General features: G+C 45.6%; 2 protein-coding genes and 1 pseudogene across 7 annotated transcripts in view; 2 read left to right on the top strand and 1 right to left on the bottom strand.

The window, feature by feature from the left end:
- The window catches only part of THEMIS2 (thymocyte selection associated family member 2), a 26,886-nt gene extending 8,017 nt beyond the window's left edge, over nt 1–18,869 (top strand). For 2 of the 5 annotated variants that reach the window (XM_025857082.2, XM_025857085.2), the window contains exons 4-8: nt 1,322–2,394; nt 4,585–4,744; nt 16,871–16,904; nt 17,546–17,698; nt 18,510–18,869. In XM_025857082.2, coding sequence (XP_025712867.1) covers nt 1,322–2,394; nt 4,585–4,744; nt 16,871–16,904; nt 17,546–17,698; nt 18,510–18,657 — 1,568 coding nt within the window. In that variant the 3' untranslated portion in view covers nt 18,658–18,869. Of the gene's footprint in view, nt 1–1,321; nt 2,395–4,584; nt 4,745–5,340; nt 7,558–16,870; nt 16,905–17,545 lie in introns of those variants that run through there. The other 3 variants (XM_073903111.1, XM_025857084.2, XM_025857086.2) reach the window with 3 other exon arrangements.
- Nucleotides 10,497–11,936, top strand: LOC112812319 (dnaJ homolog subfamily A member 1 pseudogene; annotated as a pseudogene).
- On the bottom strand, nt 12,046–27,095 carry RPA2 (replication protein A2). Of its 2 annotated transcripts, XM_025857089.2 has the most exons (9): nt 26,791–27,095; nt 26,449–26,555; nt 22,557–22,658; nt 22,314–22,427; nt 19,665–19,739; nt 18,863–18,979; nt 14,707–14,814; nt 14,222–14,316; nt 12,046–12,962 (listed from the first exon to the last, which is right to left on the bottom strand). In XM_025857089.2, the coding sequence occupies exons 1-9, from the start codon at nt 26,798–26,800 to the stop codon at nt 12,878–12,880; spliced, it is 813 nt and encodes a 270-aa protein (XP_025712874.1). In that variant the 5' UTR covers nt 26,801–27,095; the 3' UTR covers nt 12,046–12,877. The 2 variants fall into 2 exon arrangements, with proteins under 2 accessions (XP_025712874.1, XP_025712875.1); XM_025857090.2 differs by lacking the exons at nt 26,449–26,555; nt 26,791–27,095 and adding an exon at nt 26,298–26,415.

The following is a 27,095-nucleotide window of genomic DNA, read 5'->3' as shown; positions in this document are numbered from 1 at the left end:
ACGCGGTGGACATGTGCTTACAGAGCCACCTCCTGAGTTTATAAACCAGGTACTAACCAATGCCCGGAGAGGAAACAAGTTGCCAAGGTCATTAACCAGTGTTTTTATTTTTATTTTTCTCAAAGATTCATTCATCTATTTTAGAGAGAGAGAGAGAGAGATAAAGCGCGAGCGGGAGGGGCAGAGGGAGAGGCAGAGAGAGAATCCCAAGCAGACTCGGCTCTGAGTGAGGAGCTGGACTCGGGGCTCGATCTCACGACCCTGAGATCATGACCTGAGCCGAAATCAAGAGTTGGACATTTCACTGACTGAGCCACCCAAGTGCCCCTCTTGATGTAGTTTTCTCTCTTTATTTAAAATTGCAGAAAGGAGGGACGCCTCGGTGGCTCAGTCGGTTAAGTGTCTGCCTTCAGCTGAGGTCATGATCCTGGGGTCCTGGGATCGAGCCCCGCATCGGGCTCCCTGTGGAGCAGGGAGCCCGCCTCTCCTTCTGCCTGCCACTCTCCCTGCTTGTGCGTGCGCTTTCTCTCTCTGACAAATAAATAAATAAAATCTTAAAAAAAACCCAAAACCACAAAAATGCAGGAAGGATTTGGAAAGGTAGCTTATAAAATTACATTCAAAAATCAATTAAAGTTTAAAAAGTGGTTGAAAGAGGGGCGCCTGGGTGGCTCAGTTGGTTAAGCGACTGCCTTCGGCTCAGGTCGTGATCCTGGAGTCCCGGGATCGAGTCCCGCATCGGGCTCCCTGCTCGGCGGGGAGTCTGCTTCTCCCTCTGACCCTACCCCTTCTCATGCATGCTCTCTATCATTCTCTCTCTCTTTCAGTAAATAAATAAAAATCTTTAAAAAAATAAAAAGTGGTTGAACGAATTAGATATCTGATGCTATTAACAAATTATCAACTAATTATTATCTAGATGTGGTAATGGCATTGTGGGTATGTTTTTAACTTTATCCCTTCTCTTAGAGACACACACTGAAAGGTCAAGATGACATGTGATTGTCCTGATTCAAAATAACCCAGGGGCGGGGGACAGACGGGTATGAATGAAAGAAGATGGGCCGCGAATGAAATACTGAAGCTGGGTGGTAGGGGGTTCACTATACTATTCTACTTTTGTAAATGTTTAAAAATTTCTATCGTCGCTTTTGAAAAGAGGTTAAGGAAAAGAGTGAGCAAGGAATCTGATGCCATAGGAAAATGCTGGCAGAACAGAACAGGGAAGAGGTCAGCCAGTCCAGATATCTTTGCTGGGGTGCAGGGACACCCCTGGGCTGGTGTGTGGGGCACCCCCTGAGCTGACCTCCCCTCCCCACAGTGCGCAGGACCATTGTCAAGATCCCCTCCACCCTGGAGGTCGACGTGGAAGATGTCACCGCCTCCTCTCAACACATCCACTTCATCCAGCCGCTGCTGCTGAGTGAGATCCTGGCCCGGGGAGGCCCCTTCCCTCTGCCCACGGAGATCCTGGAAACTCCGGGGGGGCCCCCCATCTTCGTCGGCCCGTGGGTAGGCTCCTTACAGAAAGGCCAGCGGCTCTGCATCCATGGCCTGGCCTCACCACCCTGGCGGATCCTGGTCTCAACAAAGGGCCGGAAGGTGCCCAGACACTTCATGGTCTCTGGGGCTTATCAGGGCAAGCTGCGGCGGCGGCCGAGAGAGTTCCTCACGGCCTGTGACCTCCTGGGTGCTCTCCAGCCGGGCCAACCGCTCCGGGTCGTGGCCACAAAGGACTGTGAGGGCGAAGGGGTAGAGAGCCCCGGGTTCACCTCCCTGGCTGTGGGCGACAGGCTGGAGGTGTTGAGGTCTGGCCAGGCCCATGGGGCTGAAGGCCAGGACATAGATGTCTTGGTGTGTCAGCGGCTGAGTGACCAGGCTGAGGAGGAGGCGGAGGAAGAGTATGAAGAGGTAGAAGATGAAGACCAGATTCTGCTGCCCCTCTACTTCTCCAGTAGTTTTGTGGAGGAGATGAGTGATAACCGGCGCTACAGCCTGGAAGATCTGATGGCCCAGTTTTCACTGCCCTGCGAAGTCAAGGTGGTGGCCAAGGAGAGCAGCCATCCTGCTGACCCTCTGCCCTCCTTCCCAGGCCTGCGGCTGGAGGAGAAAATCATGGAACCCTTCTTGGTGGTCAGCCTCGACTCCAACCCTAAGATGTGCTTCGAGATCCCTCCCCGGTGGCTGGACCTGACCGTTGTGGAGACCAAGGGGCAGCCTGGCCAGCCAGCTGGGCGCCCCCCGGTAGCCACAGTAGAGGAGGTGACAGATGCCTTCTACTACACCCTCCGGCGGTTACCAGCCTTCGAGAAACAACCCCCTCCTCCTAGGCCCCCCAAAAGTCGGGGCCTCCGTGGGCAGAAGAAACAAAGCGGCATGGACAAAAGTGCCCAGGTACCAATATGCCAAAGGGGGCGGGGAGGGGAACCCGCCGGGGTTGCTGCGGGGCCTGCCCGTTCCTTGTCCTGCCTCACGTCTTGCTCTCAGCTGCACAGAACTTGCGGTTTCTACACTCACACCCTGTGCACCCATTCTTCTTACGCGATCCTGACAATCTGATGCTGGTGTGATGATTCCTATTTTATGGGCGAGACAGTGAGGACTCGGAGACCTGGAGACCCAGTCCAGAAGTGGGGGGCCTGAGCCAGAGCGTGATCTTCCCCAGCTGTCCCCTCATTCGGGCTTCAGCAGCGCTCACCTAAAGCGTGTCAGCAGCCTCTCCCCCGCCTTCCCACAGCGGTCAGAATGGCCTCCCAAGCCCTTCCCTGGTCATCGATGGGCCTCGGCCCCATCCTCTGAACCTCCAGTGGCTCCCCTTGGCCCCGGGGGTAATGTCAACCCCCTAGCGTGGCGTCCAGGGAGGGTCCTTTATAAGCTGACTTCAGTCCCCCACCCCCAGATGGCCAGACCCATCTTCCTCCACCCACTCCGGTCCACACTCAGCCACAGAGAAACTCCCACAGCTTCCTCAGCACACCAAGATTCCTGCCTCAGCACTTCATGCGTGCGCCTTTTGCCAGAATGTGCTTCCTCTTTGCAGTGGGCAAGGCTCAGCTCAGGCTTCCTCTGGCAGCGACAGCCTCCCCCCTACCCCCACCGCCGTATTCGCACTGCCACGTGGTACACGGCCTGGGGGTGCCGGTAGGGGTGGGGGCAGGCAGACAGTGCCAGTGAGCGCTGAACTGACCCAAACCGAGTGACAGGCACGGGGAAGGACCCGCTTGCGGCGCGGTTCACTCGCCCCGTGGCCTGAGCTCTCCGGTTTCCCGCCCGTGAACCTGGGGTGAGGTGGCTCAGCACGGGCGGCTTAGCTGTGGCCCGCCGGGTGTCTGCTCTGCGGTCAGCGCCTTACCGGCATGGGTCCTCCCCCCCTTCCCCCCCTTCCCCCCCCCCCCCCCCCCCCCCCCCCGGCCAGCTCCGAGACGTCCCTGTGAGATGGGCGCTGAGAGCTGGCTCTCCCCACCGCGGGGAAGACAAGAGGCACAGAGAGGGAGAGTAGTTGACCTGAGGTCACACAGCTAGCAAACGGCAAGCTGGGGTTTGACGCCGGGTCTGACGGCCCAGCCCGGGCACCGAGCTGCGGGGCTCTGCTGGCAACAGATGACCTGCGTCAAAAGCACGTTGTAAAGTGTAGCAAGCTTGCTGTTTGGGGATTTGGGGAAACTCGTATTTTGTACCGCGAGGGTAGGTGGTGGGATGGCAGCGGAAGTGAGAAAGATGAATCTGGAGCAGTTTTGGCCCCAGAAGGGACTTGCATCTGTGGAGGAGGGGGAAGGGCAGTTGTTTTCTGACAGAACAGAGAACGGACCAGGGCATCTGAAACACAGGCCTTCCTGACAGCCTGGGAGAGAACATAGTACAAAAAATTGAGAGACTTCAGTCCCCGCTTTTGCTCCTGTTGGAAGGGACTTTGGGCCCAGTCACTGCCCTTGATCCTGCAACTTTGCTGATCTCTGCGCATCAGCATTCCCCACCGCGGAGCGGGGGCCCTGCATCGTTTGCTTTCCAAGGCGTAGTGTGTTAGAAAGAGCACGAGCTTTAGAGGTCACGGACATGGTTCTGGGTCTGAACCCTGGCCCAGCTCGCAGTCCTGTGTGAGGTATGATACGGCACACTCTGAGCCTGTTTCCTCATGGGTGCATTGGGAACTCAAACAGCTACTTGGAGGGTCCCCCGAGGATAAACGGACAGGTGTGCATATGGCCCAAGGTGGGCGTTCAACAAAAGTCCTCCTCCTTCTGGGGCCCCTCTCAGCTCCGGCGCTCTGTCCTGAGATTTTGTGACTGCTTTTTGCCCCTTCAGCAGCAGACGTGAAGGACACTGACTGAATCCCCTCTGTGGAGAAACTCAGGGCACCCTGTCTCTAGCCCCCAACCCTTTCGTCTCTCATCCTGGCCTGTCTCCCCTGCCAAAGAATATTTCATGCGCTAGAAACAAAAACGCTTGGGGTCCCAGGAAGCCCTACCCTGAACAGGAAGTCAAGAGGGGAGCAGAGGAAGTGACATTTGAAGGAAATTATATTACATGGACTCGGCTGCCCCATTTCTTGGTACCCTGCTGACTTCTGCTTTTTCTCCTACTTAGTATTCTCGAGTCTCAGAACTGCAGCAAGCCCCTCTGCTCCCCAAACCCAAGATGAAGACCCTGCCACAGAGTGCCAAGGACAGCTCAAATACATACAGCAAGATTTCTGCCCACATGAAGGGCCTCAGGTACACTACTAAGTCCATCACAGAAGATCCAGGTGAGTCCCTGTGAGCCCCTATTCACCGTTGCCGTTGCTTCTCCCCTGCTTACTCTGCTCCTGCTTGTACCTCTGATGGCAGCAGGGCCCTGCCCTCGAACAGACCCTTCTGCAGTCCCAGTTGGACAGAGAGGCTTTTAAGGGATGGGCTTAGGGGCGCCTGGGTGGCTCACTCGGTTAAGTGTCTGCCTTCAGCTCAGGTCATGATTCCAGGGTCCTGGGATCGAGCCCTGTGTCCGGCTCCCTGCTCCGTGGGGAGTCTGCTTCTCCCTCTCCCTCTCCCTCTGCCCCTCCACCCACTTGTGCTCCCTTCCTCAGATAAGTAGAATCTTAAAAAAAGAGAGTGGGTTCCTACTGTCCCTCTTCCAGGGGCTCCAGAGTCCTGGCAAGGAAAATGAGTTCATCTCCAACATACTACCCTCCCCGAGGCACGCAAGGGGAATATTTACACAGTATTCAGACAGAATAATTTGTAGTTTCTGGTCTAGCAGGGACCTTAGAGCACCCTGACCAACTCCTTCCCTGTCCGGTGCCCTAAAAAGGGGAAGGAACCTGCTTAAGGCCAGAGATCATCATTGACTTGAACTCTTTTGTAGATAATGATGAACATGATTATGAAGAAATACTTGAGAAATTTCGGAATACCCTTTAGATGATGGAGGAACCCTGCTTCCTGACTGCTGTTTCTCAGGGAATCTCTGATACCAGCCAACCGTTACAAGCCTTTACAAGACCTCAGACGAGATCTCATGAAATCAGACTGTGGACAGGAAACGGCTTTGTGGCGACCAACGTGAAAAGGGATGGCCATTGTACCAGTGCTTCCCTCAGGTTCTAGGTTCCTGCCACTGAGGGCTGGCTTGTTTGGGCCCAGCACCTTAGGCTTGACTCCCTCAGCCTCAGAGCTTTGGTATACGGAGGAGCCAACGTCCGTGTCTCACTGGTTGGTGCAGAAAGGAATCCGAGACCACCAGCCTTGATGGTGGCGGCACAGTGTTTCCTGCCTCTTGGTAAAGGGGACTCGATCCGGAACACACCGCCCTGAGAGCCTTTTCTTCTGTTTGCCACTCCCTCGCCCTCCTCTTCCCTCACCAAACTCTAAGTCCCTGAGAGAGCAGGACTGTGTCATTTGTGTAGGATGCAGTACGATAGTTGCACCTGACGATCCAAGATTTTTTCACTCTAAAACCCATAGAATAAAAATGACATCTGGGCATCTGGAAAAATGGGAAGATACCATGTAGTAGGGTCTGTGTGCCAGACCCTTTATAAACATTATCTAAATCTTCAACTCTCTGAATAGACAACAGCCTGATTTTAAAGGTCAGAAAACTAGCTTGAGTGGTCAGGTGCTTCAGGAGGGGTGACTAGTCGTGGGCCGGGGTTAGCATCCCAGCTCACCACCTATCAGCTGTGACTATGAGCAAGTTCTTTTAACCTAAGCTTCAGTTCCTTCACATGTAAAATAAAACTAACAGTTATCTACCTCACAGAATTGTTCTAAGGATCAAATGCGATAATCTTGGTGAAGTATTTAGTGCAGTGCCTGGCACGTAATAAACAGTAAGGTTAGCATCATTCCTGTTGACCCAGATCACGTGGCTATACCTGTCTCTAAAGCCTGTGTTCTTTCTCCACCCCGCCACTGTCTCCCAGTCATGGAATCCTTCCGTGTCTGGAATATACTGAGCTCCTAGACTGGAGATGACGTGTGCAGACTGGTTAGAGAGCCTCTGCATCCAGAGTAACAGAGAGAAACCTGTGTCTATGCAGACACTAACTCAGCTTCCAAGGTCAGTCTAGGCCTGTTCCGTGAGGTGAGACCACAGGCCTCACTTCCTGGAAGTGGTAGGGCTTTGGTTTCTAGACGGAGGTGGTCACAGAACCAAGCACCGTGGTCAGCAGAGGACAGGAGACAGACAAAAAGGTGACCGGAGTCTCCGGCTGAGGTGGGAGTGGAGAGTGTGTCTGGAGCTTCCGGATTCGAGGGAGCACGTCTGAGTATGTCCTTCCTTGGTCTGCTGACACTCCACTGGGCCGTCCAGACCCACTTCACCTCCTAGGCCTCCTGGCTTCCGTACCCCAACATGGAGCTCTCCAGGCGAGCCCCGAGCAGCTAACACAAGCTGCTGGCCTTCCCATGCCTTCCTCCAGAGACCAGCTGAACTGCCCAGGAGGACCCTGAAGAGTGTGCTCCGGGACAAGCGATAAATAAGAAAAATATGGAAGAGAGTTCTTCCTTGGCACAGGACCCCGAGGGCCAAGCCCATATGCAGAATGCCAATAGTTTTCACTTCGACTACTGCATTTAATTGTGGCCCCAGATTGGGCAAGATCACAAAAGGCGGGCAGAAGGGGCTACCAGCTCCTACAGAAGGGGTTTCTGAGTGGCCAGATGCTGCAGTGAGAAGCAAGCAAGCAAATTCATATCTAGGAAAGCTGGGCTGAAAAGGAAAACATGTTTGAAAACCACAACTGTGAATGTTTTATCACAGCAGTGGGGGTTGGCAGGGACCAAAGGTGGATGATGCCCGTGGGGTGCTTTTGTCTTAACTCTGGAATAAGCCACTGGGCGGTGGGGAGGGTGTTAGAGTGGGGCTAGGGGTTCCCCCTGAGCCGTGGCCTCCAAAGCGAGCACACACTGCTGGGAATATACAAGATGTACACTGGGAAACAGAAAAGAATTATTAGTCCATCCCTTCATATTTATTTTTCCTATCTTTTCTCATTTCTATTTTTTAATGTTTTGTGATGTAGAGAATATGCTAACACAGGAACAGATGTAAATGCTAAATAAATGAACATAAACTGGAGATGCATACTCAAAAATGGATCAAGTTCCGAATTTCCCTCAAATGCATTTTCAAGTTTTTTTTTCAAGATTTTATTTATTTGACAGAGAGAGACACAGCAAGAGAGGGAACACAAGCAGGGGGAGTGGGAGAGGGAGAAGCAGGCTTCCTGCGAAGCAGGGAGTCCGATGCGGGGCTCAATTCCAGGACCCTGGGACCATGACCTGAGCCGAAGGCAGACGCTCACCCAGGCGCCCTCAAGTTTTTTTTTTTTTTTAAGATTTTATTTATTTGACAGAAAGCGAGAGAGGGAACACAAGAGGGAGAAGCAGGCTTCCCGCTGAGCAGGGAGCCCGATGCGGGGCTCCATCCCAGGACCCTGGGATCATGACCTGAGCTGAAAGCAGACGCTTAACGACTGAGCCACCCAGGCGCCCCAGGTTTTTTTTTTCTTAAGTAATCTCTACACCCAATGTGGGGCCCAAACTCATGACCCCAAGATCAAGAGTCATATGCTCCACCGACTGAGCCAGCCAGATAGCCCTCCCTCAACTGCATTTTTGTTTTTTTAAAGATTTTATTTGTCAGAGAGAGAGCACGAGCACAAGCAGGGGGAGCGGCAGGCAGTGGGAGAAGCAGGTTCCCCGCTGAGCAGGGAGCCTGAAGTGGGACTCGATCCCAGGACCCTGAGATCATGACCTGAGCCGAAGGCAGACGCTTAACGACTGAGCCTCCCAGGCGTCCTGCTCAACTGCATTTTTTTAATAAAAGATCTATTCAGGGGCTCCTGGGTGGCTCAGTCAGTTAAGCATCTCACTCTTGATGTTGGCTCAGGTCCTGATCTTGGGGTCCTGGGATCAAGCCCTGTATCAGGCTCTTCGCTCAGTGGGGAGTCTGCTTGAGGATTTCTCTCCCTCTGCCCCTCCCCCTGCTCACACACATGCATGGACACACTCTAAAATCAATCAATCAATCTTAAAAAAAACAACACCCAGATTTATTCATCCACATCAGACACTAATTCTTACCTTCTCTAGTTAAACCTGATGAAGTACTACTATTAACCAAGGAGCCTAATTTCCCACCAGTATACCTAGAGATTCTCCTGAGAACAAGCTGGATTCATTGCTTGGCTGTGACCCTGGGGGTTTCTGAGAACATGGGTTGTGTTGCTGCTCCTGCTGTCTTAACAGACATGCGAGAATACCGTATACTTGACATCCCAGGTGGGCACGAACACCATGAATGCAAGAGCCTCCTGCTCTGGCAGGCAGAGGCTCCAGAAGGCTGGGTTCGTTCTGCTGAGGAGGGCCTGCCTGTGCTCAGAAAATACACAGCTCCTGGGAGGCCGTGTAAATGCCAAGCTGGCAGGGAATTCCGCACCGCAGAGCCGCCACTCGGTGCTACTGGCAACACAGAACCAGCAAGTCCAGGGACATGACCTGGCGTTTTGTATTTCTAGTATTTGACCAATGGGCTGCCACGGGAGGTATTCAACAAATACTTGAATTAAGTAGTTTGTAATTGCTGAATCCTAAAAGACTTCTACGCAGAATCACTGCTATTGCCTCACCCATTGGCGAGCGCTAGCCTGAGAACCAGAGATGTCAACCACTCATAAACCTGTCCTATCATGCATTCCAAATTCAAATGTATGGTTTTTAAAAAAAGATTTATTTTGAGAGTGAGCAAGCATGCGAGGCGGGGAGGAGCAGAGGGAGAGGGAGAGGGAGAGAGAAACCCAAGCACACTCTGCACTGAGCAGAGCCCGACGCGGGGGCTCAATCCCACCACCGAGAGATCATGACCTGAGCCGAAACTGCGTCAAGACGCTTAACCAACTGTGCCAAAGCGCCCCTAGAATATATATTTTTTAAAAATATTATTTGAGAGAGAGAGAGCACAAGATGGGGCAGGGTCAGAGGGAGAAGCAGACTCCCGCTGAGCAGGGAGCCCGATGTGGGACTCGATCCCGGGACTCCAGGATCATGACCTGAGCTGAAGGCAGTCGCTTAACCAACTGAGCCACCCAGGCGCCCAAATACATGATTTTTTAACCCGTTTTTAGCCAGTGCCTTTTCTTTCAGAAAATAATGAAGAATGGACAGACTTGCAGATAAACATCCTGGTTGACTGACTTTTAAGCAACAATCTAGCTCCCTGGATAGGAACCACTCTAGGTACAGAAACAACAACCAGACTTGTTCACTTTTAGAAACCGGAGGGTGGGGCATTTTCCACATGGCTGCTGGTAGGTTTCATTTTCAAACACGGTTAAAGCAGTTATAGAATTTTTATTTGCATGTTACACCTCATTAACTTACCTCAGAATTAGTTCTCTTCTTCAAGACATAGCTTACATTCTGGAGTTGTCAAAAAACATCTTTGAAGTAGTTTGCTCTTCCTTAAGAAACAACTGATTACACTGGCCAAAGGCTGTAGGCCTTTAGACAGTCTCATCTTTTTTTTTAAAGATTTTATTTGAGAGAGTGAGAAAGAGCAAGAGAGAGTATACACAAGAGCAGGGGGAGGGGCAGAGGGAAAAAGGAGAGGGAGAGGCAGGCTCCCCGTTGAGCAGGGAGCCCAACTCGGGGCTCGATCCCAGGCCCCTGGGATCATGACCTGAGCTGAAGGCAGACGCTTAACCAGCTGAGCCACCCAGGCGCCCTTAGACAGTCTCATTCTTGAGGTAAAACGGTAGGTTATCAATTCAGTTATGTGACCACATATTGCTAGAGTCAAGATTAAGGTCCACTTTCTATCTACCAATGGCAATGCTAGATGCTTTGCAAACATTGTTTTACTCAATTTTCACAACACACCTATGAAGAAATGATATAGTTGTCTTCATAAATAGGGAAATGGGAAGTCCTCAGAGCTGACATAGCCTGCTCAAGATCCTAACTAAAAGGGGGCGGAACTTTCCAGAACGCTCGGTGGGACGCGGAGCAGCAGCGGCTGCCCGAGATGCGCCCAGCAACGCGCCCCTTCCCGCTCCCCCACACCGGCCTCGGCCCTCTCACCGGCTGTAGAAAATGGTGAAAGAAACCACTTACTATGATGTTTTGGGGGTCAAACCCAATGCCACCCAAGAGGAATTGAAAAAGGCCTACAGGAAACTGGCCTTGAAGTACCACCCTGATAAGAATCCAAATGAAGGAGAGAAGTTTAAACAGATTTCTCAAGCTTACGAAGTACTCTCTGATGCAAAGAAAAGGGAATTATAGGACAAAGGAGGAGAACAGGCAATTAAAGAAGGTGGAGCTGGTGGTGGTTTTGGCTCCCCCATGGACATCTTTGATATGTTTTTTGGAGGAGGAGGAAGGATGCAGAGAGAAAGGAGAGGTAAAAATGTTGTGCATCAGCTCTCAGTAACCTTAGAAGATTTATATAATGGTGCAACACGAAAACTAGCTCTGCAAAAGAATGTGATTTGCGATAAATGTGAAGGCCGAGGTGGTAAGAAAGGAGCAGTCGAATGTTGTCCCAATTGCCGAGGTACTGGAATGCAAATAATTCATCAGATAGGACCTGGAATGGTTCAGCAAATTCAGTCTGTGTGCATGGAGTGCCAGGGCCATGGGGAACGGATCAGTCCCAAAGACAGATGTAAAAGCTGCAATGGGAGGAAGATAGTTCGAGAGAAGAAGATTCTAGAAGTTCATATTGACAAAGGCATGAAGGACGGCCAGAAGATAACATTCCATGGTGAAGGAGACCAAGAACCAGGACTGGAACCAGGAGATATTATCATTGTTTTAGATCAGAAGGACCACGCTGTTTTTACTCGGCGAGGAGAAGACCTCTTCATGTGTATGGACATACAGCTGGTTGAAGCACTGTGTGGCTTTCAAAAGCCAATATCTACTCTTGACAACCGAACCGTCGTCATCACCTCTCACCTAGGTCAAATTGTCAAGCATGGAGATATCAAGTGTGTGCTAAATGAAGGCATGCCAATTTATCGTAGACCATATGAGAAGGGTCGCCTTATCATTGAATTTAAGGTAAACTTTCCTGAGAATGGCTTTCTCTCTCCTGATAAACTTTCTTTGCTGGAAAAACTCCTACCTGAGAGGAAGGAAGTAGAAGAGACTGATGAAATGGACCAGGTAGAACTGGTGGACTTTGATCCAAATCAGGAAAGACGGCGCCATTACAATGGGGAAGCCTATGAGGATGATGAACATCATCCCAGGGGTGGTGTTCAGTGTCAGACCTCTTAATGGGGCCAGTGAAAAACACTGCTGGCATTTTATATGCAGTAGTGAATGAGTGAAGGACTATAATCATAGCTCACTACTTGCTATTGTTTTTGTTTTAATATTCAACTATAGTAGTGTTTTAAATGAAGAATAAACTCAAATATAAAAGCTCTGAAAAAAAAAAAAGATCCTAACTAAAAGGGGAAAGCCAGGATTTCAAACCCAAGTCAACCTATGCTACACGCCTTAGATGATAAAAGTAGTAATTATACCAGCTTAGGAAGAAAAATAACATTTTCACACATTCTACAATAGAGCTTTTATTAAACACAGGGATGAACTTTTTGGTATGAAATTGAAAGAACATCTTTCTCCCCTCTGCCCTCATGAGGCTACCACTCTAGAACTTCACAAAAACACACGTTCGGCAGCAGTCATGACAAGGTGAAGGAAAGCACAATTCTGAAGATAACACCATGTAACCAACTAAAGGGGGGAACAAAACCAGGCAGAGGTTAGTGGGTTTCTTGGCTAGCTCCCTGCTGAAGGCCCTAGTCCTGCTCATCTTCTCTCCACAGGGAATATGACAGGAGCAGAAGCTCCTGACTGTTCTTTAAGTAATAACCGCTCAACTCTATCAGTAGCAGAGTTCTCCCACTTCCATCTGTCCTAACGTTGTAGACAGCTGATTTGTAACTTTTTTTTTTTTTTAAGAGTTTAGCTATTTATCTGATGGGGGGAGAGCGAGCGAGCGAGAGCACAAGCAGGGGGAGGGACAGAGGGAGAAGCAGGCTCCCTGCTGAGCAGGAAGCCTGACTTGGGGCTCAATCCCAAGACCCTGGGATCATGACCTGAGTTGAAGGCAGACGCTTAACTGACTGAGCCACCCAGGCGCCCCGATTTGTAACTTAAGAAAAGTCCACCCAGGTTTACATTCTTGTCAAGTGCCCAAAATTGAGCTTCAACAAACAAAAAGCCAGAAGAGCCATAAGTTTCAAAAGGATGTTAAATGAGACCCTTTCTAGATGAAACCTACTCCCTAGAAATCCATTGGCCAAACAGATGCATAGTTGGAGACAACAGTTTAGGAAAACAGGTCCAGCTGGAAAATGCCTTGGGTACTCAATTAGATCCAGTTAGTCTGCATCTGTGGATTTAAAATGATCATCATCCACAGTGGAATAAATGTGTCCCTCGTTGCTAAGAAAATCCACAGCTTGCCTAGAAAGAGAAGGAAAAAAAAAAGGCTCATTTTCAAACCAATGCAGAAGAAAGGAAACAGACTTCTGGATATGGCCAAACATAGATTTTGCTCACTTCCCACTCTCTACTTTGCTAAGAAGTCACAGCCATTTTGCTCACAGAGGGCTCTTACAGGGCGAAGTGCCAGTAAAACTGCAAAAGTGAGATCATGCATGGAGACTATGGCTATCAGAGCTGCCTTGGACCCCTGTCCCAAACTGTGTAAAGGCCAGAAAATAGAGCCTAACTCAAATGCCAGTCTAAGCAAATTGAAACAAGCATCTAAAAATGCAGTCCAGCTTGCACATGAAACTCCTAGCATAAACAGCTATTTTTCAAAGTTTCTTCTCCTTACCCACCCACCAACCCTCTGGGAAGTAAAGCTGTAGGATGTAAAGGAAAGGAATGCAGGACAGAAATGAGAGGACACCTTCAAACCCTTCAAGACCTTCAGGATCAGTCTAACATATTTAATAATGTTTACTAACAGTAATTTAATAACAGTTAACATATTTATTTTTTATTTTATTATTATTTTTAATAACAGTAATAATTTATAGAGCAACTACTATGTGACAGTGTTTCTGTACCTCATCATCACTGGATCTCTGGGAATTAATCCTTTGGATAGGAATTAATATCTTCATTTTATAAAACAGGAAATGAAATTAGACCTGAGCTTTTCTTTTCTATGGGAACCTAAAATATCAACTGATTTACAGTAACAAGTAACTATCAAAAGCACCAAAATACTCAAGCTTGTTTGACTGGCTCATCGGAATCAGGAAGCTGCTCGTCTACCAGGGAATCGGAAGGATGTCGGAAGGACCGATAAGGTTTCAGGTCCAGACAAACAAATGCACATCTCCACAGTGGAAACAGTAACACCAATGGGACTGTACACCTGAGGGCCAGGAGCGAAGGATCTCACTCCTCCACACTGAATTCCACAAGAGGTCAAATTTTATCTGGTCAATTTTGTTCAAAATTACATCCCCTGCACATAACAGGAATCATGACTTGTTAAATGAACGACTGAGTCAGTGACGTGACAGTCAGCATCACCTTTGTGAGTCCTTTTTTATCTTTCCATGACCGGACAACCTCCCTTCCATCAATAAAGATGGCAGCTGACAGTTTTATTTTTATTTGTAATTCACTTCTCATCACCACGAAACCCTGCTAAGGTAAAATGGGTCCAATTCTGGAGCCCCAGCTGATGGAAACCAAATACTCACTTTATTGAGGCTACAGTCATGTGTTGGAGCTGGTTCTTGAGATCATGAAAGTTTAATCCTTCAGGTCTTGGACAAGCCTTAATCAAATTCAGCACCTGAAGATTCCAATGAGAAAGATTTGAGCAACTACTCTAAATCAACTCCCTTATGTAAACCTGAGTCCCCCCCTGCCCCCAGCCTTTTATAAAGATTTTATTTATTTACCTGACAGAGACACAGCGAGAGAGGGAAGACAAGCAGGGGGAATGGGAGAGGGAAAAGCAGGCTTCCCGCCGAGCAGGGAGCCCGATGCGGGGCTCAATCCCAGGACCCCAGGACCATGACCCAAGCCAAAGGCAGATGCTTAACAACTGAGCCACCCAGGCGCCCCTAAACCTGAGTCCCTTGATAAGAAAGAAATGAGTCAGGTCCTTAGCCTTAGAATCATTAAGGAAGTGACAAATTTAAGACTGTGTCTTGAATTTCTGGAGCCACTCAGTGTTTACCTGGTTTTGGGCCACAGTGAGGCCATTTGCTGGCATGGAGCTATTCCCACCAAAGTTCCCTGTTTCACCCATTCCTGGATTGCTGATAGATGCTCTCCCTGCTGGGGGCTGAATTAAGAAAGAAGTTCACAGCATCAGAAAAATTACCAAGTTAAACACAGTCTTTGTTATTGTGTTATAGCCTGTCAATAAGCAGCTCACAAAAATAATTTAAGCCGTTTTCCCAATAACAATTGTTTACATTGGAAGGAGCAACTATCATCATTAACGAGAATTTCTAAGGAAGATAAAGTGATTCTCTGAAGCATATATTATCAAACAGAGAGAAAGATACCTCCTAGCTCCTTCTTGTTTTTGTGCTGTTGAGGGGAATCAGAGGAAAACTAGTATCAAGAAGAAAATTACCTGGAGATTTGCTATAATGGTATCTATCCTTGGTGCTTTATTATTCAAACATGCACTCGCTCACTCATTTATTTATTTATTTTTGGGAATTCTTACCTTGTTCCTGATTTTATTATTATTTAAAAAGTTTTATTATTGAAATATAGTTGACACAACATTATATACATTAGTTTCAGGTGTATAACATAGTGATTCAACAATTCTATACATTACCGGATGCTCACCATAAGTGTTCACCCATTTCACTCACCCCCCCCCCCCACTCAGGCACTTACTGTCACCTAGGCATGAAGCATGACAATGAGAGAAAAAAAAACAGTTCCCATCACTCTTTGTTCTTTTTTTATTACCAAACTTTTAACAACAGACTATAATCACTGTTTCCATTTCCTTTCTTCTTAGTCACTCCCCAGAGCCCACTATATTTGCACTCTCACTGAATATACCTCTGAAATTGTTCTCACCGAAGTCACCAATGACTTTTCAACCAATATATCCAACAGTCTCTTTCAGTCCTAACACGACCTCTCAGAAAGACACGCTGACCACACTCTTCAAATGTACCCACCGCTCCCTAGGTTTCTTGATAGCATGTTCTTCTTGTTCTCCACTTACTTCTCAAACTCTACCTTCTCAGTATCCCTTACCAGCTTTTCTCTCTACCTATCTCCCAAAAGACTGATAGCTCCCCCAGGATTCCATCCCAGACCTCTTCCTGGGCCACAAATTCTTGTTCCCAGCTCTGGCCTGGATACGTCCACCTCGCTCTCTCACACACTCTGAAGTAAGATTACGACCCTCCCCAAACCTGCTTGCCCTGCTCTATCCCACCTCAGTGAGTAAAGCTAACCCAATCCTGCAGACTTCAGTCATCTGTGAGTCCATTCACTCACCTCCCACAGTCTGTCACCACAGCCTATCACACAAGCTTCAGTGTATCTCAAGTCCCTCTTCCTCACCCTGGCCTCCCGATGGCATTTCAGCTGCTAGTCTCTTCTACTCCAGTCAACCTCCCTCTTTGCTACCACATTAATAGCTTTGGATCTTGTCCTTCCTCTGGCTGGAAAGCTTTCAGGTGGCTCCCCCTGCCGGTGAAAATATAAACCTAGACATTCAAGACCTACCACAACTAGATGTCAAAATCTTGTTTTATTCTTGACTGTTCCTTCTCGACACACTTTACTCCCCAGCTGCACCTGGACTTCTTGCCAACTACAAACATGCCTCTGCCTTGAACATGTTCCCTGTCTAAAATGCTCCTCCCCTCAACTGCCTGGTAAACACTGACTTCTCATCCTTCAATGTCCAACTTAATTGCCACTGCCTTTGCAGAGCTTTCCAACATGCCCCAAGCCAAGTCAGCCATGTTCTTCGTCCTTGGCTCTCACAGCAGCCATCACACTGTTCGCCTGGCACTTTCCGCCACAAGCTCCTCCATTTTCACAGTGCCTGGTGCAGTACGTGCTCAATGTTCTATCCACTGAACTGAATAAATAAGGATGACAGAACATCAAATGTGTTAAGTACTCATAACAGATATAAGGCACTGTGGAAGCTCGTTAGGAGAAATCCCATCCTGTCAGGAGACGCATTCATTCAATAAATGCTCATTAAATGTCTACTGCTTTGAGGTAATAAACAAAAATCAATTGTGGTCCCTTGTTTTCAAGCTAGATGCCTTCATGTGGCCTGCTGGTAAAACAGAAGTCTCACATTTTATGATCCAATAATACTGAACTGAATGCTATTTCTTACCCAGATACTCTGCTGGAGGGCATCAGCTCCTGCTTCAGGTAACCCCACCTCACGTATCTTTTAGGACTTGGTTTAGGCATCACTTCCTCCAAGGGGTCTTTCTTGATGTTCACGTCAGGACAGGAAACCCCTCACTGTGGTTCCACAACACCCTGTGCTTGCCACTTATCCTGTTTTTACTGCTTAAGTGATCCGAATCTCCACTGCTCAAACACAAACTCTTTGTGGGAAAGGGGTTTTATTTGCTCCTCAATATAACTGTCTATATTTCCAGTTTCTACTCCCTAACCACCATTTATTTATGAAATATGTGATACATACATGTATGTGTCATTAAGTATGGTAATAGAATAAACACCCTAAACTTTCTACCCAATTCCGTTCTTTTTAACCCACTTCCCTCATCCTCTACTGAAGCCTCCCTTTTGAAGATCCAAAGTTTCCAAATCCAGTAGCAGACGTCTCTCATCACCTGCCTTGACTTCAAGGCAGCATTCTACAATTGGTCACCTCCTCTCTCCTAAAATACTCTTTTCAGAATATTCTACAGAATCACATTTCCTGGTTTCCTCCTGCCCAACTGGCAACTTTTTTGACTTCCACTGGCTCCCGTTTTACTCTAGACTTCTAAAGGTTACTATGTCCCAGAACTCCGGTCTCTGATCTCTTAACTCCCCAGTTATCTCATCTCATCTGAGGCTTTAAATATCACCTACACGATGACTCCCAAAGTTCCACCTCTAGCCTTGACCTCTCCCTCGGATGCCACCTCTACATATTCAACCATCCACCCTGTTCCCCACTTGGATATCTACCCGGCACCTCCCACTTGGTAAGTCTGAACAGAACTCTGGAGTTACCCTCCAAATGTGCTAGCTTCACTCAGTTGTTCAAGCCCCAAACCTAGAAGTCATTTTTGAACCCTCCCTTTTTATATCCTATATTTATAACCCACCAAGAAGTCCTGTGAACTCTACCTTCAAAATACGTCAGAATCCAACCACTCCTCCTCCCAGCTACCGCTACCACTCCCAGATTAATTCTGTTGCTATTCCTGGTGCCTCATCACCGACACTCCATACAGCAGCCCAGCCCAAGCGAATTTTTTAAAAGACATATCAGACCATGTTGCTCCCTAGCTGAAACCTTCTAAGGGCCTAGAATAATGACTGGTACATACCAGGCTCAATAAATATTTCTCAAAGGAAGGAATAAATTAATGGATTTCTCTCTGTATCCCCAGTGCTTACCCAATTGTTTGGCACAGAATAGGATGCAATAGCATCCTTAGTGGCTAATGAGTTCTCTAGCCTCTCCTATTCTGTAACCAGTAATCCTCCACCTGGGCACCAGAATCACCTAAGGACTTTTTTTTTTTTTCTTTAAGTAGCTCCATACCCAACATGGGGCTTGACTTCACAATCCCAAGATCAAGAGTCACATGCTCTACCATACCAACTGAGCCAGCCAGGTGCCCCAATCTAAGGACATTCTAATACGAGAATAAAAAACTCTCTGTGTGGCCCTAGATGGACTGGCCAAATGGAATTTACACAGCAGGAAATAATGTTGAGAAATTTCAATATGAAGCAAGGAAGATAACTTCAGGGACAAAATAATGGTGCCTAATTTTTCCTATTTAGCCAACAGGTTAGAAGAAAAGCACTAAAATGCTGTCCCCGTTGGAATATTTCTCTAAATACAGTCCTGGAGCCAAGCACTCAGCCTACAATTATGTGTCTATACTTGAAGGCTGTCTTAGGCCTCGATCTTCCAAGTCAGTGGGGCTAGAGGAACTTGTAATTCTGAGAGAAACAAGAGTTCTTCCTTTGGAATAAAATAACATGGCAAAGCTCGTGAAGAAAATGTTCTGAGGACTGAGTGAGGCCTTTCTTCTGGCTCAACCTTCAAACGTCAAGAAAATCAAAGCCAGAGAAGCCAGAAGCTGTCTATGTTTTTCCAGAGAAGAGGAAAAACTGAGAGTAAAGTTGCTCACCTGGCTGTTAGATTTGCTCAGGATCATGTGTGCATTGACAACTTCCAGAATATGTGTGGTGAACTCATTCATATCCTCCAGAGGCATGATCTTAAAGGCTACAAGGCTTTTTTTGTTCTAATAAAATAAAGAGAAAAATGTGAATAAAAGACGAGCACATTCAAATCAACCTTAGCTTAAAACACTGTGGCACTTGTCTTGGGTTATAATATTTTTCCAATATGGAAAAAATGTGTTATATACTTAAAATTTTTAACTCAAGGTTAATCCTAATATAGTCATTAATGGGAGAAAAAAACAAAATCAACTCAGAGTTGTTCAATAACTTGCCCAAGGTTACACAACAAGCAGAGTATAGTCTCCTGACTCCGAATCCAGTGTCCTCCCTTTTATCCCTAGTGGATGCCACTGATGGCAATTATAGGCAGGGATCCTGTTCTTTCTCTACCATTCTATTAGTTGTGTGTTTTTTCTTTCTTTCTTCTTTTTTTTTTTTTTAAAGATTTCCACCGAATGTGGGGCTTGAACTCAACCTGGATATCAAGAGTTGCATGCTCTTCTTCTGACTGAGCCAGCTGGGCACCCCTCCATTAGTCTTATATTAAGCTAAAAACCCATTATTTCTCTTTGAAGAGAATAATGAAGTAATTTCAATCTAATTCCCATTTAACAGAAAGACTTGGTTCAATCTTAAGTATCCTAAACTCAGGCATGAATCCAAAAATTGCTTCATGCAAATATATATATATTTTTAAAAGATTTTATTTATTTATTAGAGAGTGAGCACGTTTTCTGACCTTACCTGAAAAGATCTCAGATGGCCAGCTACTTTCACGTATGTCTCTGGAGGAACCACTGTGTTTTCACTGCTGGCATCCTAAAAGATAAATAGCAACATATCACATGAAGGTTTTAGGGATGTTGATGAAACTTTAAAACAGCTAAAAAACAAAACAAAACAACTGCTAAATTATGTACAAAGAGGGCATTATAAACTAAGAGCACTAAAGGATCCTCATGTAGCACTAACTAGCTTCCCTGCCTTTTAGAATTTACCTTTTTAGAAAATCAGGCATTAGAATAAAAAGACCTCTAAAGATAATTTCTAGTTCCAAAGTTCTGTTATGTACATCATCAAAAAAAGCAAACAATTATGCACTCTTGCTCAATGCTGTTGGGCACACAACTTTCTGGTAGATATACTTATCAGCATAGCAATTCTACATTTAGGAATTTAAGGAAAAAAGAACATGCGTTAAGATTTAGCTTTCTTTCTTTACTTACTTATTTATTTTTAAAGATTTTATTTATTTGACAGGGAGAGAGCACGCACACATGCACAAGCAGGGGGAGCGGCAGAGGGCAGAGGGAGAAGCAGGCTCCCCACTGCACAGGGAACCCAATGCAGGGCTCAATTCCAGGACCCTGAGAGCACGACCTGAGTTGGAGGCAGACACTTAACCGACTGAGCCTGTCCCACAACTTGTGCTTTTTTAAAGTAAAAATAGTATACAAAGTGTTTATGATCCAAATTTTCTATAATGATAAAATATAAAAAACCAAGTGATCTTTTACCCAATTAAAAATAAAAAGGATAGGGGCGCCTGGGTGGCTCAGTCATTAAGGGTCTGCCTTTGGCTCAGGTCATGATCCCAGGGTCCTGGGATCGAGTCCCACATCGGGCTTCCTGCTCGGCGGGAGGCCTGCTTCTCCCTCTCCCACTTACCCTGCTTGTGTTCCCTCTCTCAGTCTCTGTCAAATAAATAAATAAAATCTTCAAAAAAAAAAAATAAAAAGGATAAAAAGTACAGCTTTCCTTTTATTTTCTCCATGTTTATACAGATACATACATGTTGCTTTGCAAAAATGGGGTCATACCATGTATACCATCTTGTAACATGCTCTTTTCCTCTCAAGTTTATGGTAAACATTTTGTAACAGTATATCCATTTCTATATCACCTTATATCATAAATATATGATGGTTTAATAGTGCCCTACTGCTCGCATTTTGAAAATTTTTAAAAATAATTCTTTTCTTTTTAAAGATTTTATTTATTTGAGAGTGTGAGAGAGAGAGAGAAAGAGAGAGAGAACACAAGGGTGGGGGCAGAGGGAGAAGCAGACTCCCTGCTGAGCAGGGAGCCAATGAGGGGCTCGATCCCAGGACTCTAGGATCATGACCCGAACTGAAGGCAGAAACTTAACCGACTGGGCCACCCAGGCGCCCCTGAAATTGTGTTTTTTTTTTTTTTTTTTAAAGATTTTATTTATTTGACAGAGAGAGACACAGTGAGACAGGGAACATAAGCAGGAGGAGTGGGAGAGGGAGAAGCAGGCTTCCCACTGAGCAGGGAGCCCGATGCGGGACTCAATCCCAGGACCCTGGGATCATGACCTGAGCCGAAGGCAGACGCTTAACGACTGAGCCACCCAGGCACCCCATGAAATTGTTTAAAAAAAAAAAAAGATTTGAGAGAGAGTGCATGCAAATGGGGCAGGGGCAAAGGCAGAGGGAAGCAGACTCCCCACTGAGTGCAAAGCACAACTCAGGTCAGGGACCAGTCTCACAACCATGAGATCACGACCTGAGCCTAAACCAAGAGTCTGACACTTAACCAACTGAGCCACCTAAGTGCCCCTGAAACTGTTTTTTTTCATTATTATAGACAATGCTATGACCAACACTCTTACAACTGAATCTCTGTGTACATCTTTAATTATTTCCTTAATGTAAACCTCTAGCAGAGAAGTGCTAGATCAACATTTTTATGATAGATGATTTTGATCACCAGCTGATTTTTGAGGTAGGTTATACCAATTTATACTCAAACCATCAAGGTAGGATGGCATCCATTTCCCTTGACTAACAATGACAAATCATTCAACAAGTATTTAGTTAAGTGCCTATTAAGTGCTAGAGGCACTGTGTTAGCTACTACTCTTTACCAGAAGTGGACACTGTCATTCTTTTTTCTCCTATGCTTATTTAATAAATTAAAAATGGCAGGGCGCCTGGGTGGCTCAGTCGGTTAAGTGTCTCACTCTTGATTTATGCTCAGGTCACGATCACAGGGTTGTGAAATCGAGCCCTGCGTGGAGCCTGCTTAAGATTCTCGCTCTCCCTCTGCCTCTGTCCCACCACCCCTTCCTTCTCCTTAAAAAAAAAAAACAAAAAACAAAAAACAAAAAAAAAAACAACCCTGCTTCCACAGAGTTCACATTCTAATGTCTCCTGTCACTTGCCTTTTAACTTTGCTTATACTATAGTGAAGTTTGGAACATTTTTAATTTTTATGAATTCAAATGTATTAACCTTTCATTTTAGGGTTTCTGCCTTTGATGTCTTGCTTATAAATTATTCTTATACTAAGAAATTGAAAAGACTAAAAAAGTCCAACATCTCCAGAGTCCCAAAATAACCCCACCCTAATTCAAAAATAACTGCTTACATCTGTGTCAACCCACTGGCGAACATCCATGGGCGCAGCTGTCATGTCATCTATTTTGTACACAATGTTGGTTGGGGCCTTTTCTGCATGTCTGATTATACCCACAATAGTGACCTAGATCAGGAGGAAAGAAAATTTTGGTTTTCCTGGAAACTAAAACAACATTTATGTATTTTTAAATAAACAATTTTTATTTCATTCTTCACAAGATGAAGGGACTCTTCCACAAACTATTTTACTTACCTGTGAAATCTCAACATTCCCAATTTTGAACATTTCATCAACTAGAGTGGCAGAAAGCAGCTGAGATATGGTACAGGGTACAATGTGCTGGGCTCGGGCCCTCTGAAAAGAAAATGTATAAATTCAATTAAGAAAATAATAATTACCACCCATTAACACCTTTCATGTGCCAAGCACTTTACATACATCATAACATTGAATCTTCAGACTGAATCTCATCACCCTTGCTTCACAGAGATGGAAACCAAGATCATATAGCTAACCAATACCACACTTTAGAATTCAGACTAGGTGTGTCTGACTCCAAAGCTCCTGATCAACAGGTAAGTTTGTGTAGCACTATGGTTTCACTAAAATGAGCAGGCCAGAGTGGGGACAACATAAGGAAGGATGACCTGCTTCTGGGACAAAACTTATACTCCAGTTTTAGGACAAAGGCAAGCCAGAGCTGGCTGTTTGTTTAGTTCACCAATGACATGAGATGGTATCTGGAAAGGGTTTGAGAAATGGCCAGTAGAGACAGAACTCTGGAGTTGTTCTAAGTCTCATGATAAAATATAACAAAGTTCGAGGTATAGCTTTCTTAAGGACAGATGCTCTGACAATCGGATGCAAGTCCTGGGGAAAATGGGATAAGGGCTTGGCCACACTGGACATCTTAAAGGGAAAGGACACGACATGTTGGGTAGAAGAATGTCTAATGAGGACACTGAAATCCCATTCAAAAGCAGCCTAACAACACTGTAAACTCTTATTGTCACCTACCACTGGCCAGGGCTTGTCTCATGGCATAAAGATGAGAAAAATGGAATAGGATTTACTCTCAACACACTCCCACCTAATGGAGGCACAAATGTAAATAACAAACCAGTCTTGATATACTATAGAATGAGGTGCACTACGTGGGATCCCAGAAAAACGTACTGGCACTTTCAAGAGTTAGCATTCAGGCTCTACCCTGAAGTATGAAAACATCAACAGTAAAAATACAATACGGGATGGGTATTTCAGGCTAAGGGTAAATACGCACTCTCACAAGCTCATTTAGGAAATAAGTACACAGAAGAAAATGCATGGTGGATTAAAGATTAGAGTTCTTCTTGTCAGAAATCAACACCTAATAGCTATCTACATGTAAGACATAATAGACTCTTGGCACTCATGGATTGAGCAGTTTCAGCTTTGTCCTGAAGGTCTATGATACTTGCAACATTTCCTTCTGCTGAAACCTCATTCTGAATGGTGAGTATTGCCAGGATGGTAAAAAGTAAGCACTGCCAACTACCAGCACACATCACAAAAGGCAGCAGTGAAGCTTGAGGTTAAGATATGGCTCTATCACTCAGGAGCAGTGTGTTCTTGGTCATGTTTTTCAACTCATTTCTATCTTAGTTTTCTTATCTGTAAAACTAGGAATGATAAAATCATGAAAATTAAGTATATGGTGAAGTACCTAGAATAATACCTGGCACATCGTAAGCACTCAAAGAATGTTAGCAAATGTTATTTGGTCAACTGGTGTTCCTCACCGTTTAGATCTGTAATGGCTTTTACTAAGGATGTGAGGAAATCAACAATGCTTTTCAATTCTACCTTATGGAATCGTACAGGTGAAGTTACATGCAACACTGGTATTAATAGATTTAAAATTTGCTGAGGTCCCATGTTTTAGCTCTCACTACGATATATTCTGTTTCTACCCATCACTGGTGAGCTTTTCATTTTATTTTCAGCGTAAGAAAACTAAGAACCGAACAGGAACAAGAACATGGGCTTTGGTGCCTCACAGTCCTATAGACCTGTGTTCAATCCCAGCTCCATAGCCCTGGACATGCCACTACCTCTTCTGTCAAATGAGAATATCCACCTTCCAGATTGTAAACAAAACATATAATGTATATAAAAGTGCTAATGCTGGTTTCTACATGTAGTATGTATTCAACAAATACTATTACTCCTCAGGTAAAAAAAAAAAAGTTACATATGGGTAATGACTGAGGTGTTAGCAATACTTTCAAATTCATCTCAAATCACAGGTATTTCTTGTTTTTTAAGCACCTATTATTATTACAAGGAGTTCCTGGTTTGTTCCAAAGAGATTCAGAAAGTGGGCTAGCATAAGTATATTTAATTTTTAAAAATTCTTTTCTAGCTATGAATCACAGGTTACTCTGACACTACTGTATGAAACCACCATTTTTATGGGTAAAAAGTAGTCACTACTGAAAATTTCCCATGGTTCAATAAAATGTAACAGGTTTACAGTAGAAAAGAAACAGTTTAGATAGGGTGTTTATCTAATTTACTGTGGAAAAGGCACTAGATTTAAGAACAAAAAGATCTGGGTTGAGTCTCTAGCTTACAACCATAATCACTCTCTGCAAAGCTGTCTTAATACGGTGCCCAAGCTAAGGATCCTGAGAGAAAAATTCTATTGACTGGAATGAAGAAAACGGTTAAGCTTAGAAAAGACGAAAACCAATGATCTTTTGTTTTCTCCTTCACAACCTCAAGGAAGACAAAGAGTACTCGAGTCCCCCCTGGTCTTCCTGGGAAAAAGGAAACTGCAAAAGAGAAGCTGCTCACCAGATTTTGGATTTGCTCAGCATCCTGTATGCACTATCTAGTTCCACTTACTTACTAGCTATAGAAGCTTAGGCAGTCTCTTCACCTCCCAGACCCTCTGTTGTACAATGGAGTAAACAATAAATACCTTATGGGATTATATGAAATAATTTGTATGAAAAATATAAAGCAATGTCCAAATATATGGGAATTATCAATGAATTCTTTCCCCCGACACACACCCGTGAATTAACAGTTTAGGTAAAAGCTAATCAACCTGTACAAAAAAAAACAGAACCTGCTAATACTGAATCTTAACACCACATCTGAATGACACCTAATGAGTAGCCAAATCAACCTTGTATTTAAAGGATGCAATCAATAGCAGTTGTTAAATGCAAACTCTTTTCTGAAAGAGTGAATAACAAGCATTTGGACAGCTTTTAACAGATCACTTCCTATACATTACATTACCTTATTTATCAATTCTCAGAACCAGTGATATAAGTAGTATGGTACCATTATCAGATGAGAAAAACCAAGTGCCACAAGGTTCAAGTTGCTGTACTAAAGATACTGCCACTTAAAAGTTGATTCCAGACACTATCTATCCTGGCTCCAACACTCATGTTCTTTTTAACAAAAATATCTGGGACCAGGGGTGTTTGGCTGGCTCAGTCAGAGGAGCATGTGACTTGATATCAGGGTTCTGAGTTCGAGCCCCACGTTGGGTGTAGAGATTACTTAAATAAAAACTTAAAAAAATCTGGGACCATTTATTGAAAGTGACTACAGGGTGCGCACTTTATATATACTATATATTACAATATTAAGTCTCACAACAGCCTTGTAAGGTATGCATTATTAATCCCATTTAGTAGTAATCCCATTTGATTCCCGATGTTAAGAAATTTGTCCAATGAAACCCTGTGTCAGAGCAATGGTAGAACATCGATCTACCGGACTTCGAAGACCATGCTCTTTCCACCGCTTTTTATCACCTCATTACATTTAATTAAAAAAAAATTTTTCGAATACATGAAGAATGCAAATACTCTAGTAACATAGTCCAGTTTTCCCATAAGACTGATTCATTAGCTATATTGGCAAATTTCAAAATAAAGCCAATTCAACGGTAGAAGTTAAAGTAGGAGAAATTTCATTTTTTAAACTTACAGCACTTAATTCTAAGATTCGGTAAGGCAATAATTGGTAATTATCCAATCAATTCGTGTTTGACGATCTTTCGCCGCATAAATTTTCTCTCAGGGACGAGTTAGGAACTTCAGGACAGAAAGAAATAAAACGAAATACTCTTTCAACCTACTGATTTCTTTTCAACCTGCGAAGGCGTCGGCGATCCAAAGCCCCCGGGGGACTGCGTGTAGCTGCTCGCTCCGCCAAAGGAGGAGCTGCTGTAGCTCTCAGATCCACCTGGTTTTAAACAACAGTATCAATGCCTGTGCTGCCTTCCAAGCTTCTGAACAACCCACAGGCCCCCTCAGACTTCACCCCACGGCCAACCACTCCCAGCATCGCCCTAATCTTCCCCACCACCTTGCCCCGGCCCCCGCCGCTTCGCCGCCCCTTCCCTCCCCCACTCGCACCGTCACACGCGTCTCCGACCCCGGCCCTCCTGCTAAATCCTCCTTGCAACTCTCATCCTTACTAAACCACATCTTGGTCCCGACTCCCTCAGGAAAGAAGTCCAGAAGACGCCAGTCTGGTGGGTTCGTCGAACTCCTCAGAACCCTGCTGCGGCCGCAGTGTTAAATCCACTTCCCGCTGGTGCCACAAACTCCTTCCCGCGAACGGCGGAACCAGTCAGCGTCCAGAACGCTTCTTGCCTCAGCCAGTCAATGCTCACGAACTCTACGCTTTTTCCTGTCTTCTCTGGCCATGCTTATGAAAACGCGCACTCCGCTTCCGAGGGGGCCGGGAGCCTCTGCGGCCATTTTTACTAAGGGAAAACAA

The sequence above is a fragment of the Callorhinus ursinus genome, unplaced genomic scaffold (assembly GCF_003265705.2).
Source record: "Callorhinus ursinus isolate GAN/ISIS: 27379988/994484 unplaced genomic scaffold, GSC_fseal_2.0 scaffold18, whole genome shotgun sequence".
Taxonomy (NCBI): domain Eukaryota; kingdom Metazoa; phylum Chordata; class Mammalia; order Carnivora; family Otariidae; genus Callorhinus; species Callorhinus ursinus.
Note: the sequence above shows the minus strand (reverse complement) of the source record. Positions and strands in the feature narration are given on the sequence as shown.

Coding starts and splice junctions, on each gene's coding strand:
- RPA2 (XM_025857089.2), bottom strand. Junction 18,980..19,664: donor GCCATCTGAGATCTTTTCAG/GTAAGGTCAGAA, acceptor TTATTTTATTAG/AACAAAAAAAGCCTTGTAGC. Junction 12,963..14,221: donor ATGACTGTAGCCTCAATAAA/GTGAGTATTTGG, acceptor TTCTCTTTCTAG/GCAAGCTGTGGATTTTCTTA.